The 16,223-nt window shown below is 42.3% G+C and overlaps 1 protein-coding gene across 4 annotated transcripts in view; it reads right to left on the bottom strand.

Annotated features, from left to right (window-relative positions):
* The window catches only part of NLN (neurolysin), a 151,599-nt gene that overhangs the window by 54,057 nt on the left and 81,319 nt on the right, over positions 1–16,223 (bottom strand). For all 4 annotated transcript variants that reach the window (XM_056541460.1, XM_056541438.1, XM_056541453.1 and 1 more), the window contains 2 exons: positions 10,279–10,645; positions 6,146–6,347 (listed from right to left, as the gene is read on the bottom strand). In XM_056541460.1, the coding sequence (XP_056397435.1) occupies positions 6,146–6,347; positions 10,279–10,645 (569 nt within the window). The remainder of the gene's footprint in view (positions 1–6,145; positions 6,348–10,278; positions 10,646–16,223) is intronic.

Here is a 16,223-nt window from a genome sequence, read left to right as displayed (position 1 = left end):
CTGCATCTGTCACAGGATCTTACCCACCGTAGGAGATACAGAAGTTATTAGAGTCCATCTACAAGATCGCGACCTCGCAGTGAAGCTGCGCTCTATCATTGAAATTTGAATGAACCCTCTTTTCAACTCCAAGTAAGCGCTACACAATTTAAGTTCTTTACCTCCTCTAGCTAGTGATGTCACTAGCAGTTTTTTTGGGTCACGGCATAGTACTGTATTATCAGGGAAGCTAGCCGGTGAGACGCTTTCAGCCGGGGGAGATCTCCCGGCGTCCGGCTCCCTGTCATCACTGGACCCTGCATCTGTCACAGGATCTTACCCACCGTAGGAGATACAGAAGTTATTAGAGTCCATCTACAAGATCGCGACCTCGCAGTGAAGCTGCGCTCTATCATTGATATTTGAATGAACCCTCTCTTCAACTCCAAGTAAGCGCTACACAATTTAAGTTCTTTACCTCCTCTAGCGCCAATACACATTATTATTGTTTAAATAACCCCTTTTATTAGAGTGGAAAAACAGGGATCCACTCTGTTGTATCTAGGCTGCTTAGACAGACATCTAGTGCGTTGGTGTTGTATCTACATATATAACTGACCAATAATGGTTTGAAAACGCCGATTCTCAGTTCAGTGCTGCACAATTCAGCCCAACACCACACAGTGTCTGTATCCAATCCACTTCAGTAGAAATAAAGGCTGCAGGACTCAACACTTCCGAGTATTTCTTAATTTTAAAAGTCAGGTCACAGAATGGTGGCAACAGCTGTTTTGCTTTTTTTTTTTTTTTATCCAGGATTAGAAAAACAGCTGTTTTTTCTTGGAAACAACTCCACTCTTGTCCACTGGTTCTGGGTGGTATTGCAGCTCAATTCTATTGAACTGAATGGAATCAAGTTTTGATACCACACACAACCTGAGGACGCGTGGTAATGGTTTAAGAATAAAGTAGCCATGTTTCTCAATTCCTGGATAACCCCTTCTTCCAGATCTGTGCCAAGTACTTCAGCCTTTATTTCAACTGAAGTGGATTATCTGTGATTAACTATGTAAGTTTAGGCACTAAGAATTCTCAACTAGGGGGGCACTAGAAGTCTCAACTGTACAGCCTTATAAACAAGTTTAGGGGTCTATGTTGCTTCTGGTGTCCAAATAAATTAGACAAATAGGCTCTTCGGACTTGTTGCTTGGAGACTACCCTTCAATCAACAACATGTTTTTTAGTGATCCAGGTTAGATCTGGATGACATATACAGCACACAGACCCCCAAGTATAACAGGGGTGGCCTTAGCCGTGATCAGCCTCTGAATGGCTTAGTGGCCATTACCACATGCTGAACCAAATCCAGAAGCTCTGTACCGCAAGGACCTGTGCTCCGCAATACTGCTGGTGGTGGTGGGAGCAAGGAAGGTAACTATAGGATTTGTTTGAACCATCTGCTGGAGCAACAATTGAAAAAAAAAGGTTGATACCTAGAATACCCGTTTAAGACTAGGAAAATTTGAACAAAACATATATGGGGAAGAGCCGGGAGGGTAGGGAGTTCGAAAAGTAGACGTCATAGTTAAATGCACCAGCATAAAGACCAAAGCAAGAGGCGGGACCAAGTACCCTATCCCATGGTCAAAACCTCCAAGGAAACCCCACCTTAAGGCCAACTTAGACCCTGTTCTATAGAATTTGTCATGATCAACTGCTATGTTTTCACGCTACATCAGGTTGTTAACTTCAGCCATGGGGGCAATAGTGGATTTGCAATGTCAGGCAATAACTGTGCATGCTGCTATAAGAAAATATGTCTGAGGATGCAATTTTTTTATTTGCTTTAACTTTAGCAGCAATGTACTGGAACATCTGAATATTTGTTTCTCACCTTTACAGTGCCCTGAATGCCACTTTTCATCCCATCCTACAAATCCATCATTACAATGCAGACCAACGTTGATGGCCTTTCCCCTATCTTATTTATTGAAACGCAGCCCGAGGACAGCAGGAGAGAGATGAACGTGAGCAAAATGTTATAAGAACAGTTGTAGTCTGCTCACATTCTACCTGCTCATGCATAGATTCACCATTACTGTCCACACCAATACGCATATCTATACTCTGTAATAGTCTACGCTTTAAGAAGGACACCTTTTCTACCTGAAAATACGATCAATTCTGCATTACAGACTGTGATCCAAGACTTTATATAAATGTTAAATCTGTACAGACAAAACTACTCTCACCAAGAAATGGAATCCGACAGATGTCACTGTGCATCACCGTAAAGATGTCATCTTAATCCATGTTACTGGACTAACACTTAAAGCGCAACTGTCATGAAATCTGGGTGCAATAACCTGCACACAGCCTTTGTACTGTGTGCAGGTGGTGGGTATAGCTATGTTTTTACCTAATATTTTCAGGCTTTCATAACCCCAAAAAATGCTGTTGATCAAAGCCACTGATGGTCGGATAGGCATGGCACAAGGTACATGATGCCCTGCCGCCGCCACGCCCACCCCCTGTATGTCAGTGCTGGGACTGCTTCAGCTAATCTAATGTACGCGCCCTGCCTGTGATCCAGCTAGCACTGCGGAGGAAGACGGCGGCGGGGCATCGCGTACCTCGCGCCACGCCTATCCGACCGTCAGTAGTTTTGATCAAAAGCATTTTTGGGGTCATGAAAGCCTGAAAATATTAGGTAAAAACATTGCTATACCCACCACCTGCACACAGTACTGTCACGATGCCGGCTGGCAGGTAGTGGATCCTCTGTGCCAGAGAGGGATTGGCGTGGACCGTGCTAGTGGACCGGTTCTAAGCCACTACTGGTTTTCACCAGAGCCCGCCGCAAAGCGGGATGGTCTTGCTGCGGCGGTAGTGACCAGGTCGTATCCACTAGCAACGGCTCACCTCTCTGGCTGCTGAAGATAGGCGCGGTACAAGGGAGTAGGCAAAAGCAAGGTCGGACGTAGCAGAAGGTCGGGGCAGGCAGCAAGGATCGTAGTCAGGGGCAACGGCAGAAGGTCTGGAAACACAGGCAAGGAACACACAAGGAACGCTTTCACTGGCACTAAGGCAACAAGATCCGGCAAGGGAGTGCAGGGGAAGTGAGGTGATATAGGGAAGTGCACAGGTGAACACACTAATTGGGACCACTGCGCCAATCAGCGGCGCAGTGGCCCTTTAAATCGCAGAGACCCGGCGCGCGCGCGCCCTAGGGAGCGGGGCCGCGCGCGCCGGGACAGAACAGACGGAGAGCGAGTCAGGTAGGGGAGCCGGGGTGCGCATCGCGAGCGGGCGCTACCCGCATCGCGAATCGCATCCCGGCTGGCAGCGGAATCGCAGCGCCCCGGGTCAGAGGACGTGACCGGAGCGCTGCCGCGGGGAGAGTGAAGCGAGCGCTCCGGGGAGGAGCGGGGACCCGGAGCGCTCGGCGTAACAAGTACAAAGGCTGTGTGCAGGTTATTGCACCCAGATTTCATGACAGTTGCTCTTTAAACCTTTTTATACTTTATAAATAAAATATATATATATATATATATATATATATATATATACGCACACACACACTTCTCGAAAAAATAAAGGGAACACTTAAACAACACAATGTAACTCCAAGTCAATCACACTTCTGTGAAATCACACTGTCCACTCAGGAAGCAACACTGATTGACAATCAATTTCACATGCTGATGTGCAGATAGAACAGACAACAGGTGGAAATTATAGGCAATTAGCAAGACACCCCCCAATAAAGGAGTGGTTCTGCAGGTGGTGACCACAGACCACTTATCAGATCCTATGCTTTTCTGGCTGATATTTTGGTCACTTTTGAATGCTGGCGGTGCTTTCACTCTTGTGGTAGCATGAGACAGAGTCTACAACCCACACAAGTGGCTCAGGTAGTGCAGCTCATCTAGGATGGCACATCAATGTGAGCTGTGGCAAGAAGGTTTGCTGTGCTAACATATTCTGCAGTGCTCTACAGACTTATCACTCACACTGAAGGTTTATAATATTAGACCTAAAAAAGGACCTTCTGGAGAAACTCTACTAAAGTGATCAGTCAAAATGAACAAGATAAAGATTATAATAGTAATAAAGTAGTGAGGCAAAATATGTTGTCATATCTATAGTGGTACTAAGATCTGACACCTAAAACACTCGATCTGTTTTGCATATACCCAAATATATCTGCAGCATATAGATAGGTGGTACCATACTTAAAAAGTTGAGATCCACAATCAATATACAGCCATGGCCGTAAATGTTGGCACCCCTGAAATTTTTCAAGAAAATGAAGTATTTCTCACAGAAAAGGGTTGTAGTAACATGTTTTGCTATACACATGTTTATTCCCTTTGAATGTATTGGAAATATTAGTGTATGAAAAGTCTGGCCATACATATACCCAGGTTTAGAACATAATACCTCTCTGCAATAAATCAGGAAGAAATAAATATTGTTGTCCCTACCAGGGACTGAGGTGCCTTCTAAAATGTAACTTTTAATAATGTAGTTTAAAAATAACGATCCACAAACTATAAAAATTATAATAATTCATCAAGGAGTGATATTATCACAATATTGCGACTATTGAGACCAATGACGCGGTAAGTATAGCACCAGGGGTTAGGTACACACCATGCTACAGTTATATAATCCTAGATGCAATGTTGACACTATCATATATAGTAATCAAAAAGTATTCCCTTATCCCAACGCGTTTCCATGGTGGGGTTAGAGTATATAGTTACCCCCCACACTTCTTCAGGGGATTAGGTCTATGGTTAAGGCAAACTCTGGAGTCAAGTATCACACTAATATGTCACTGTATATATCCCTTTAAATGGGCAAATTTTAAACCAATGACACCCAGAGGATAACCACCATGAAGCAACCTGCGTCAGTAGAGCTCCGGCTCTATGATTAGCTATCGCGTCCAGAGACCAGGCAGGGCGTTTCTCACCATCCCGGTTAGTGCTGTCTACTGGATCGCATAAAATGAGAGAGCGCATAAATCGCTGCGGTGGCAGCGAGTACCGGAGCGGTGTCCGGGCTGTTTGCGTGTCAGGTGAACATGCCGGCGTCTTGGAATGTATTGGACCTAAACCAAAAAAAAGGGAAGTAAAAAAGCAAATTGGACATAATGTCACACCAAACTCCAAAAAGGGCTGGACAAAATTATTGCCACCCTTTCAAAATTGTGGAAAAATAAGATTGTTTCAAGCATGTGATGCTCCTTTAAACTCATGTGTTACTGCAATCCTTCTCTGTGAGAAATACTTCCTTTTCTTGAAAAATTTCAGGGTGCCAACATTTACGGCCATGACTGTAAAGCTCAAAAAGAACATTATTCAAGAAATTTAAGAACCTTTAACAAAGAAGAAACCTGTACCCTACTGGCAGCTAGCACTAGTACCAACATGTTCCTGGGTTCGGTGGAGGTCACAGTTACCAGACCCCAACAATCAGTGTCTTATAACATGTTCTACAAAACACTTCTGCGGGAAAACCTTTTCAAAAAGGTTTCTTTTTTTAGCCTTATACAATTGATGACCTATCCTTAGAAGAGGCCCTCAATATCAAAGCAGAGCGGGTTTGACTCCTGGCACCCCCATTGATGAACTGTTTGAAGGGGCTGTGGTGCTCAAGAGAGTGCTGCAGCCTCTTCAATGTTCACCAGTGCACATTTTTTACATTTCTGCACTATTAGTAGCAAAGGTTCAAGGTACTGCAGTGTTGACACATTCAAGTGAACCAGGCAACAATGCAGTACCATACACTACCATTACTAACTGTACAGCAATTGTGGGTATACAGAACTTATAAACAATGAAGAAGGTGTGGCGCTTGCATGATAATTATGGCCCCATCAAACAATTGACTGGCAATCGTGCAGGGTCATGGACCCCTGCCTATCTAATATTAATGGCTCATCATTAGTGATAGGACATCAATTTTTAAGCCTGGATATTCCTTTTAGGTAGTTTATACAGCCAGGTATTTTACAGCATAGAATAGCACAACCAGTGCCCACAATAACATTCAGTAAATAGTTGTACATCCTCTGGCTACCTGTAGAGTAACCGAATAGGGTATTATAGTAATGACTTATCATAAGCACCAAAAGTAAAATTATTAAGATACGGACCTGAGCACAGATCTGGTGCATGACATGACCAAACTCATGGAAGTAAGTCTTCACCTCATCATGTCTGAGCAGTGAGGGCCGAGTACTGGAAGGCTTGCTGAAGTTGGCCACCATTGCTGCTGCAGACATCATCTTGCTTCCATCAGGGAGTAGACAGCCGGGCTGTAGACCAAAACATGCAGCGTGTCCATACTTCCCTTCCCTTCAGTTAAGGAAAGATTGAAAGATATGTTAAAAGAAGACAAAACATCAACCAGATCCACAGAATTTAACCACAGGACTCTTGGCACACAATTAGGTAGTCCTCTAGAAGGGCTGAGGTTAAAATGAAAACAAACCGGTCATAGTGTACATGCAGTCCTCTCTGTGGGCATCCAATCATAGGGCAGACGGAACTGAACAGATTAACATACAAGTTCGGGGGAAACAATTCAATATTACTTTTGCATTACGATTCGAAGAAGTCCGGTGGCTGGTCCTAATGAGTGATTGACAATTACAGTCGTATGCAAAAGTTTAGGCACCCCTGACAACTTAATTTATAAATAATTGGGTGTTTGGATCAGCAATTTCATTTTTAGCTGTCAAATATTTGACATATTTGAGTAATATTTCAGTGGTGAAATTAGGCTTATCGGATGAACAGAAAATGTGCAATCAAAATAAAAGTAGACAGGTGAATAAATTTGGGCCCCTTGTCATTTTGTTGATGTGAATACCTAAATACTACTGAAATATTACTGTGTCTTTCAGATATTTGGTAGATTAAAATGTAATTGCTGATCTCAACACCCAATTATTTATATATTAAAATCATGGAAATTGTTAGGGTGTCTAAACATTTGCATATGACTGTATCTGTGTATGCACAGTCCTATAGGAAAGGCTGTTGATCACTGAATAGGACTGCCTACCAGACTCCTACAAATAGAGATAAAAATGAATAACTTACTAGTTATATTGAATCTTTTTCACACAACTATATATTCATCTGTTTAGCTCTATAACATGCAGCCTGCAAATAAGACACCATGCTCCAAGTAAACCAATGGGCACATGGCATCTGAAGAGGTGGCCATTCATGCATGGTCATTCTCCATTTTATACTTTGCTAAGTAGCTTGGTAATTGTTTTAAGGTTTATCTACAATAAACTTAATAAAGATCAGGTTACTGTAATTTTACAATGCCCGATTATCATTGTGAATCCTCCACATTCACATTGTAGCTCAAAACATTTCTAAGCAGAGTATATGTGAGCATTCATGTGACAAGTAGGTCATGGCAATAACACAATTTCACACATTCCAGTAACTATAATACAGATTTGCTCTACACCTCTATAAGATGCATCACCGAACCTCGACCTTATAACACATCTCCCCGAGCGGTCATCTTGTCACAGAAATAGCCGCGCACAACAAATATATAACATATTTACAAGCGGCCTGTACAGTCGTAAAAGCTGGGAATGTGTCTTCTCCATGGGCAATGGAGCGTGGATAAACTAACAATTGTTCTAATATTGGGACCTACTATTACCCTTTTGTTGGAAATAGAGTAACAACTAGAATGGATGGTTAGAAAGAAATTTCTTACAATACAATCCAAAGGCTAGGTTCACACTACCGAATTTCCAACCGGAATTTCGCTTAGGAATTTCGGTCAGAAATTCTGGTGTAGCAGAATCCCATAGCTGGCAATAGGATTCCGCTGCACCGTGCACACTACAGAATTTCTGCTGCTGAAATCTTGCTGCCAAAAAAAAAAAAAAAAAGAGAACATTATTCAGACGGAAACCGCTCCACAGACATTGCTGTCTATAGGGAAGACAATGTCTGCATGGTCTTAGCGCCGACTGTATCAGACGCTGGCCGCACTCAAAAGCACCGGACAAAATTTTTCTATCCGGTACTTTCTTAGTGTAAACCAAGCCTAAGAGATGGCCTTCTATGGCCCAATAACTGGTACTTCTAAAGGATGCAAGATCTGATCTTACGAGGAGGGGGGTTCACAAGATACCAGAAAAATGTTAAATTATCCTGGGCATCCTTTCCTTTACAAACCCTACTCTTTATAAACCCTGAGATCCTTCCAGCAGCACATAGGGGGGCAGAGGGCAAGCAGATACCTTGCCAACCCTTGGCATGATGGCTAGGAGGAACCAGTTCATGCAGAGAGGAAATGGTTGTGGATGAAGCTGATTAATGAACGAGATTTACTTTTCCCCTCTCAGACTTGGCGGAATTTATTTGTCCTCCTTTTTCTTCTCTTTTTTTTAATTTTTTTATTCTGTTCAGTATACATTCTGAGCTTTCCTATGTCCCCTCTACCTTCTATTAGATATTGGAGGGGCTTACCTGTCTGTAGTTTAATATATATGTCCATCTAAGGCAGTGTTTCCCAACCACGGTGCTTCCAGCCAAAGGCTGTCCAAGCATAATGGGAGTTGTAGTGTTACAGCAGCTGGAGGCACCATGGTTGCGAAGCACTGTTGTACGGTAAAGATTATTTTGGTATTACAGGTCATAAAAAGGTCGTAATTAGAACGTGTACTTTTATATACTAAATTCAGATGGATTTTTACACACTGCTTTGATTCCCATTGCTCCTGGAAATACCAACCTATTTTGTGTTTACTCATATTGGCACCCCTTGCTTTATAACTTTTATTCATTTTAGATTTCAAAAAGTGGAAAAAGAAAACTCATATTCAGATGAGATTGCCGGGGCTCCTGATTGACTGCAGCAGTCACGTGACCTCCACTTGAAAAGGAAGACTGTGATGCCAATGGGAGCCAGAACAGGGGATCAATGTAGAATTGGATTGGCGAGTAACTGGTGGTTTTTTATTTTAAAGCATTTAAAAACATGTATTAAAACAACGCAAGCATAACAGCAGACTAAAAACACAAATTTTCATTTTAGAGTTTCTACTTTGGCTAATTTAAAGAATAATGTGAATGTTAATAAAATTATATTTTCACTTTCTTCATACAAATGGCAATATTGTTAACAAAAGAAAAAAGCTATAGACCAGAATGCATCCAAGGGATAAAGGGAAGCTCAGCCTTTAACTATCATGTTGTGTTTAGGTCCCGATCAATCATCATAGAAATCGAAACCTAATTAGATGTGTGTGTGTGTGTGTGTGTGTGTGTGCGTGTGTGTGTGTGTGTGGGGGGGGGGGGGGGGGGGGGGCTACAAAATTGTATACACAGGTGGATGTTGACTTCAAACCAACATCACTACTAATTTAATACATGTTTTGCCGACATATTTTATGCTACAAGACGACAAGGATCCATAAGCTATAAAGATATAAACCACATTATGATAGGTAACAAACCAGCAGACCACTCCTTAAAGGGGTTATCCACCATAAGGTGATTATAGTATGTACCTGGCAGACAGTAACGGACATGCTTAGGAAGGATCTGCACTTTTCTTGGGCTAAATGGCTATGTTGTGAGATTACCATAACACTGTGGCTAGCTTTTTGTGAACTGCTATTTTCTGTTTCAGTTTTTCTTTTTTTGCATACATAGCCCATAATTCCATTTTCCTGCCTCCCACACATCAGCCACCCCACCCATTGAAACAATAAATGAGCTGCATCCATTCAAAAGACCTGTGGTTTTCAATCAGGGTGCCTACAGCTGTTGTAGATTGATCTCCCACCAAACGATCGCTCCACCCATTGAAGCAGACAGGCTCCCTGTTATCAGCTAACTAGTGAGTCAGGTCTCGACCGCATTGCAAGCTGGGAAAATCTGAGACAACAGTCATTTTGTATGCTGGTAAAAATAAATATTGGGGTGAAAATTTCATAAGAATTGTGAGAAAACCGTCACACACAAGTACAGACACAAAAATTCCTGGAATACACCTTTAAATTTGAGCAATTTACCTAAAGATAAATATAGTTTCTTAAAGTCTACCCATCATTAGCAAAATCTTTTAATATAATGTAGATAATACCATTATATGTATACTTTTAATATACATTGGTTAAAAAATATGTATACATTTTTTTTTTTTTTTAAATGACAGGTACACTTATATGCACAGAAAAAAGTTCCCTACATATGTAGAGGGAACTCAGTAATGGTTCTGATAATTTATAGGGTTTACCTTGGGTACAAGTCCAGATAGAACTGGCCCAGCAGGTCTCCTGTTGCACCGTCATACACAGTGTAGAGACTCACACATTCATGCCATACATCAGGATTCTCCACACGTTCGAATCGAAGACCGAGCAGCTCCTGGTAAATGGCGAGCAGATTTTTTGTGACCGTCTCCATAGGGAAATACTCCTGCAGCTTATCCTGGTCTACAGAGTATTTTGTCTCCACAATGCGGGTGAGGTAGTAGTGCAAGTCCCAAGCATTGATTTTACCATCAAACTCCACAGCTCCTTCTTCACATTCTTCACGTTTCATTTCCAATGCAAGTGACTTTTCTTCTTCACCTAAAGGCTTTACCTTCATCTTCAGATTATCTATGAAGAAACAAACATATTTACATGCATATATGGGTTTACTGTTGTCACAGCATATTGTTTTATAAAGGAAATTCATTTAATGGGATTTTTATGACTGTGATTGATAGCACCCCAGCCAATCAGGCGCAAATATACAGTGGTTGGTGCCAGGGGTGTGGAGGATCTTTCCAGGGGAAACACTAATGCATTAGCCCCAGAATAAGGCATCAATCTTTGATGGGTGATCAAAGGAAAAAGCAGATTAGCAGAATTCACCTTAAATGGGTTCTCCGCTGCTCAGCGTTTGGAACAAACTGTTCCGAACACTGGACCCGGCATCGGGTGCTTGTCACATTATAGCCCCGCCCCCTCATGATGTCACGCCCCACTCCCTCAATTCAAGTCTACAGGAGGGGGCGTGACAGCTGTCACCCCCTCCCATAGACTTGTATTGAGGGGGCGGAGCTATGACGTTACGAGCTCCCGGCGCAGGTTCCAGCGTTCGGAACAGTTTGTGCCAAACGCTGAGTAGCAGAGTACCCCTTTAACTGTTTACTAGACACATATCTTGCATGTATGGGTGGCAACTGATAATACAGTTAAAGTGAATAGGAGATAAAATCAAGATTCCTCAGTCCTCAGTACACCATCTGTATGTAGTACTGATGTATGGTGGATGTTTGGATAATCCCAGTACATCAATATATGGATAAATATTAAATTTATTCATAAGGACAATCGTAATAGATGATATAATATAATATAATTTCACAGACTGCAGGGCCCTACGGCTGTGCAATGAAACAAGATTAAAATATTAGCACCCCTATATTTCTCACATAAGTATAATAGAATTAGAGTGTAGCCTGCTGCTCAAGTTAATACTGTGGTGTCTAGGTGGTGCAGGTAATAGTGTAGGGTATGTTGGCATTTAACCCTTAACTGTCATGACGCCAGGATACGGTTTGCTTAGAGTAATGGTCCTACCGCCAACCGTCCGAGAAATGGTAGGGAGAAATAAAGGAATGTCCACAGCAGATATTTGATGAAAACGAGAATAAACTTTACTGCATATTTTATGCAACTGTAGGTAACAAACAGTCTTTGTATAGAGGACAGTAATTCAGGTTCCTCACAGGTTTGCTGGGACTTCTGAATACAATGAGTTTTGGTTTGCTAGCCACTGTGCTGATTTGAAGATAATTTAGTTGCAGTAGTCACACAGGATTTTAGTAGTTTTGAGCTAGATAGCTCACGGTTTAGGGGCTGCGGAAGATAAGGCTTCAGGCCTAGCTTGAATTGATGATGACATATGAGATGTGCTTTCTCTGATAGTCCGGCAGGAAGAGAGAGAAGTAAGTGGCAGCAGCCTCTTATATATTAAGAGGGTGGGACAAAGCTCATTGGTCAGCAGAACCTGTCAGTTATGAACCCAGTGAACATGACCCAAAGTGTCACATGACCCAAAAGGTCCTTAAACCATGGCATAACATAACTTAAAGGCACGTGACCTCTAAGGTCCTATACAGAGGTATTCCTATCTGAATTAAATATATACATTACACATCAACATATTAAGAGGCGATTAGGAGTTAGCCCTACAGGAGAGACCATTATCATGAGGGGACTTCAGACAAAAGGGACAGGACATGTCCTGTACCAGGACACCACAATACATTAAAGCGTACTCGTCAGATCCAACAAAAAAAACGAATTTTTTAATATATCACTCAGTATCTAATCCTGACCATGTACATCTAATTTTTGTGTCTAGCACCTTTATTAATTTTTTTTATTACACTTTTAATGTAGCTCACTAGTCTGAATTCCTCTCTGTGGGAGGGGGTGTGGCCTCACTGTGCAGGTCTCCACCCCCTCCCTCCATATGCCGTCTGCTCACATTTCCCCTAGCATTAGCAAAACTACAACTCCCAGCGTGTCCTCACTGACAGTAGCGGGACACAAGCTGACAGAGGGAGGATTTTTCCTCCAGCTGTGAGCCCTGCACTCACAGCTGTCAATCAAGGAAGTGTGTCCATGACATAGGTGATGACGCATGGACACAGCAGGACTAGTATGTGTCCAAGCAGGCAGGGGGGTCCGTTGTTTGACTGGCTTTTTCTGTATGAAATACTGAAAATTTTCTAATGAAAGCAATTGCAAAACCTATTGGTTTTGCATGCTTTACAACATTTCAAAAGTGTTTGTGTCTGACAGTGCCCGTTTAAGGAACTGTGTGTTTAAATACATGGTGGTATACCTAAATTAATTTGCATATATTAACTAGACTAATATAAACTGTTTTTTTCAGTGGTTCCTCTAAAGAAAAGATGTACAATGGTTCCTGTTCTGAATTTGATAGCAAATGTCCATACAACCTGTATTAAAAAAAAAAAAAAAAAAGAAAAAAAAAGGGTGCACAGTGTTCACTATTTACGGATGCAAACTATGAAATGTCCACATGTCCTGTAAATAAAGATTGTGTCCGCAGTCCTGTGAAAAAATATAGGCAATGTTCCTTCTATATAATGCTCTGTGAGCAACAGTTGGTTGGAAATTGTGTGTCTTTATCTATATATATTAGGGATGTAAGAAAAAAATCGATTCCCGCGATTTTTCACTTGCCGATACTGAATCGATTCAAAAATATTTTGAATCGATTCAGTATCGGCAAGTGAAAAATCGCTTTAGTGATGTGGAATTTGTATCTCCTGATGCACAGAAAGCATGTCCCGGGCATCAGGAGATACAAGTTCCACATTTTGTCAGCCGGATCTGACGCGGCGGAGCTCTGGATGTATGGAGCGGGCTCCGACTCGTGCCCGCTCCATACTCTGCGGCTCCCGGCTGATTTCAGTATCCGGGGGCCGCTGATGCATCACCGCCGCTAATATCCAGCATGCGGTGCTCTGCAGTGTGTATGGAGCGGGCTCCGGACTCGTGCCCGCTCCATACTCTGCAGCCCCCGGCTGTTCTCAGTAGCCGGGGGCCGCCGCTAATAGCCAGCATGCGGCGATCGCCGCGGCTGGCTATTAACCCTTTAGATCGCCACTGTCAAAGCTGACAGCGGCGTCTAAAGGGAGATGTGTAGGCTCTCCGTGGCTCTGTCATTGATAGAGCCTGGCTGGACCAGGCTCTATCAATGGATCGCAGATAAATGGAGTTCAATAGAACTCTATTCATCTGTCTGAGGAATCTAATGATTCCTAAAAGACTAATAAAGTGTACCAAAAAAATAAAAAATAAAAATAAAGTTTTAATAAAAGCGTAAAAGACATTGTTTTTTAAACAGAATCGGGATATATCGCGATGTATCGTCACCTAGACGGTATCGCGATATATCAAATCGCCACACTGGTATCGCGATTCGAATCGAATCGCCAAATTCTTGGCGATTCACACCCCTAATATATATAAAACTCAATGTGTGTGTATGTGTGTATGTTCCACAAAAACGGCTAAAGATATTAACATGAACATGACATGACACTTGGCACACATGTTACTTATATGTCAACAACAAACATAGGATCGGTAATTTAACCCTTACTCACCCCCATTTGCCAGGGCGGGGTTTATGTTTAAAGTCCCATACAAGTCAATGGGAAATATATGTTACTGCATAACTTCCAAACGGCTGGAGATATTTCAATAATACTTGGTCACATGTTACTTATATGTCCACTTAAAATATAGGATAGTTAATTTAACCCTTAACCACCCCGATTTGTGAGGGTCGGGTTTTTTGTTTAAAGTCCCATGAAAATCAATGGGAAATGTATGCTGTCACATAACTTCTGTACGGCTGGAGATATTTCAATACCTGGTGCACCTATTACGGGTCGGGATAGGAGGACGGGATATGAGGACGGGATAGAAGGTGGAGATAGGAGGTGGTGATAGGAGGTGGAGATAGGAGGTCGGGACATTAGGACAGGATATGGTGTTGGGATATGACAACAATATATGGGGATGGGATATGAAGTCAAAAGCTTCCTTCTCTGTTGATTTTCCTCCCCAACAAGGATGAGGAAGGAAAAACCGGGCAACGCCGGGTACTCAGCTAATATATATATATATCAGAACCGGAGAAGCAGAGTCTCACTGAAGTGGACGGCTGGAAAATGCAAAAAAGAGTTATCGGCACCAAAGTGCCACTCACCCAACCCGACTCAAACCTCAATGAGATCCGGTTGCTGGTGAGGTAATTACCGCATCCCTCTGGCTGGAGGCGGATGTATACGCGTTCAGCACTGAAGCTCGCTCCGGCACACCACTGAAGAAGGGGCACGATATCCCTGTTCTTATATACCCCGAAACGCGTTTGGTTTTAGAAGCTCAGGACAACATCTATCCAGCACCCCATTCACAGTTGGAAAAAAAAAAGTCTACCACTGCTGTGTCTCCTGTTCTGCCTAAATTTGCAGACTTGAACATTGTACATGCCTGAGACTTTACAATTTAAAACCACTACTGGCACCAGCATGCCTAGTGGGAGCTAGGAATCTACCCCAGCCTGCTTAATGAGCTATACTTGCCATCAGCTTGCTAAGAACGGAGCCACTCACGGAGTTTACAAGTTCAGCCCTCCTGACCAGCATACGTCACACACCACTGAGAATCTGCTGGAGCGAGCGGCCGCGCTGAACACACGTACTATAGCCGCCTCCAGCCAGAGGGACACGGTAATTACCACACCAGCAACCGGATCTCATCGAGGTGTCAGTCGGGTCGAGTGAGTGGCCCTTTGGTGCCGCATTTTCCAGCCGTCAACTACAGTGAGACTCCGCTTCTCCCGTTCTGATATATATAATATAATGACACCTAATTGCCAACCACCTGTTGCTCACAGAGCATTATCTAGAAGGATCATTGCCTAGATTTTTTTCACAGGACTGTGGGCACAATCTTTCTTTACAGGACATGTGGACATTTCAGAGTTTGCATCAGTAAATAGTGAACACTGTGCATACTTTCTTTTTTTTTTTACAGGTTGTATGGACATTTGCTATTGTACACGTTTTCTTTACAGGAACCACTGAAAAATCAGTTTATATTAGTCTAGTTAATATATGCACGTTTATTTAGGTATACCACCGTGTATTAAAACACATAGTTCCTTAATGTATTAACTCAAGCAGCAGGCTAGACTCTAATACTATTATACTTGTGAGAAATATAGGGGGGCTAATATTTTAATCTTGTTTCATTGCACAGCTGTAGGATCCTGCGGTCTGTCCATATATTGACATACTATGAATATCGAACATCCACCATACATCAGTACTATGTACAGATTGTGTTCTTAGGACTGAGAAATCTAGATTTCATCTCTTTTTTGCCACTCTTTGGGTTTAAGAGCATCTCAGTTAACCTAGAACATTCTGTTGTGAGCTGCACATAAACTCCATCGATCCACTAAAGTGAATAGGACTTGGGTACAGAAATAGGCTTCATTCTGCAGGGGCCTCGGGGTTAAGCTGCCACTGATCTAACCTTGACAACCATCCATTCTTAAATTGACATTGTCATTTGAACAAACTTTTCATAGATGAATAGTACAAGCAAATATAAGAAAATTTGTAATATATCTTAA

The sequence above is a fragment of the Hyla sarda genome, chromosome 1, assembly GCF_029499605.1.
Source record: "Hyla sarda isolate aHylSar1 chromosome 1, aHylSar1.hap1, whole genome shotgun sequence".
Lineage (NCBI taxonomy): Eukaryota > Metazoa > Chordata > Amphibia > Anura > Hylidae > Hyla > Hyla sarda.
This window is presented reverse-complemented; position numbering and strand designations above follow the sequence as displayed.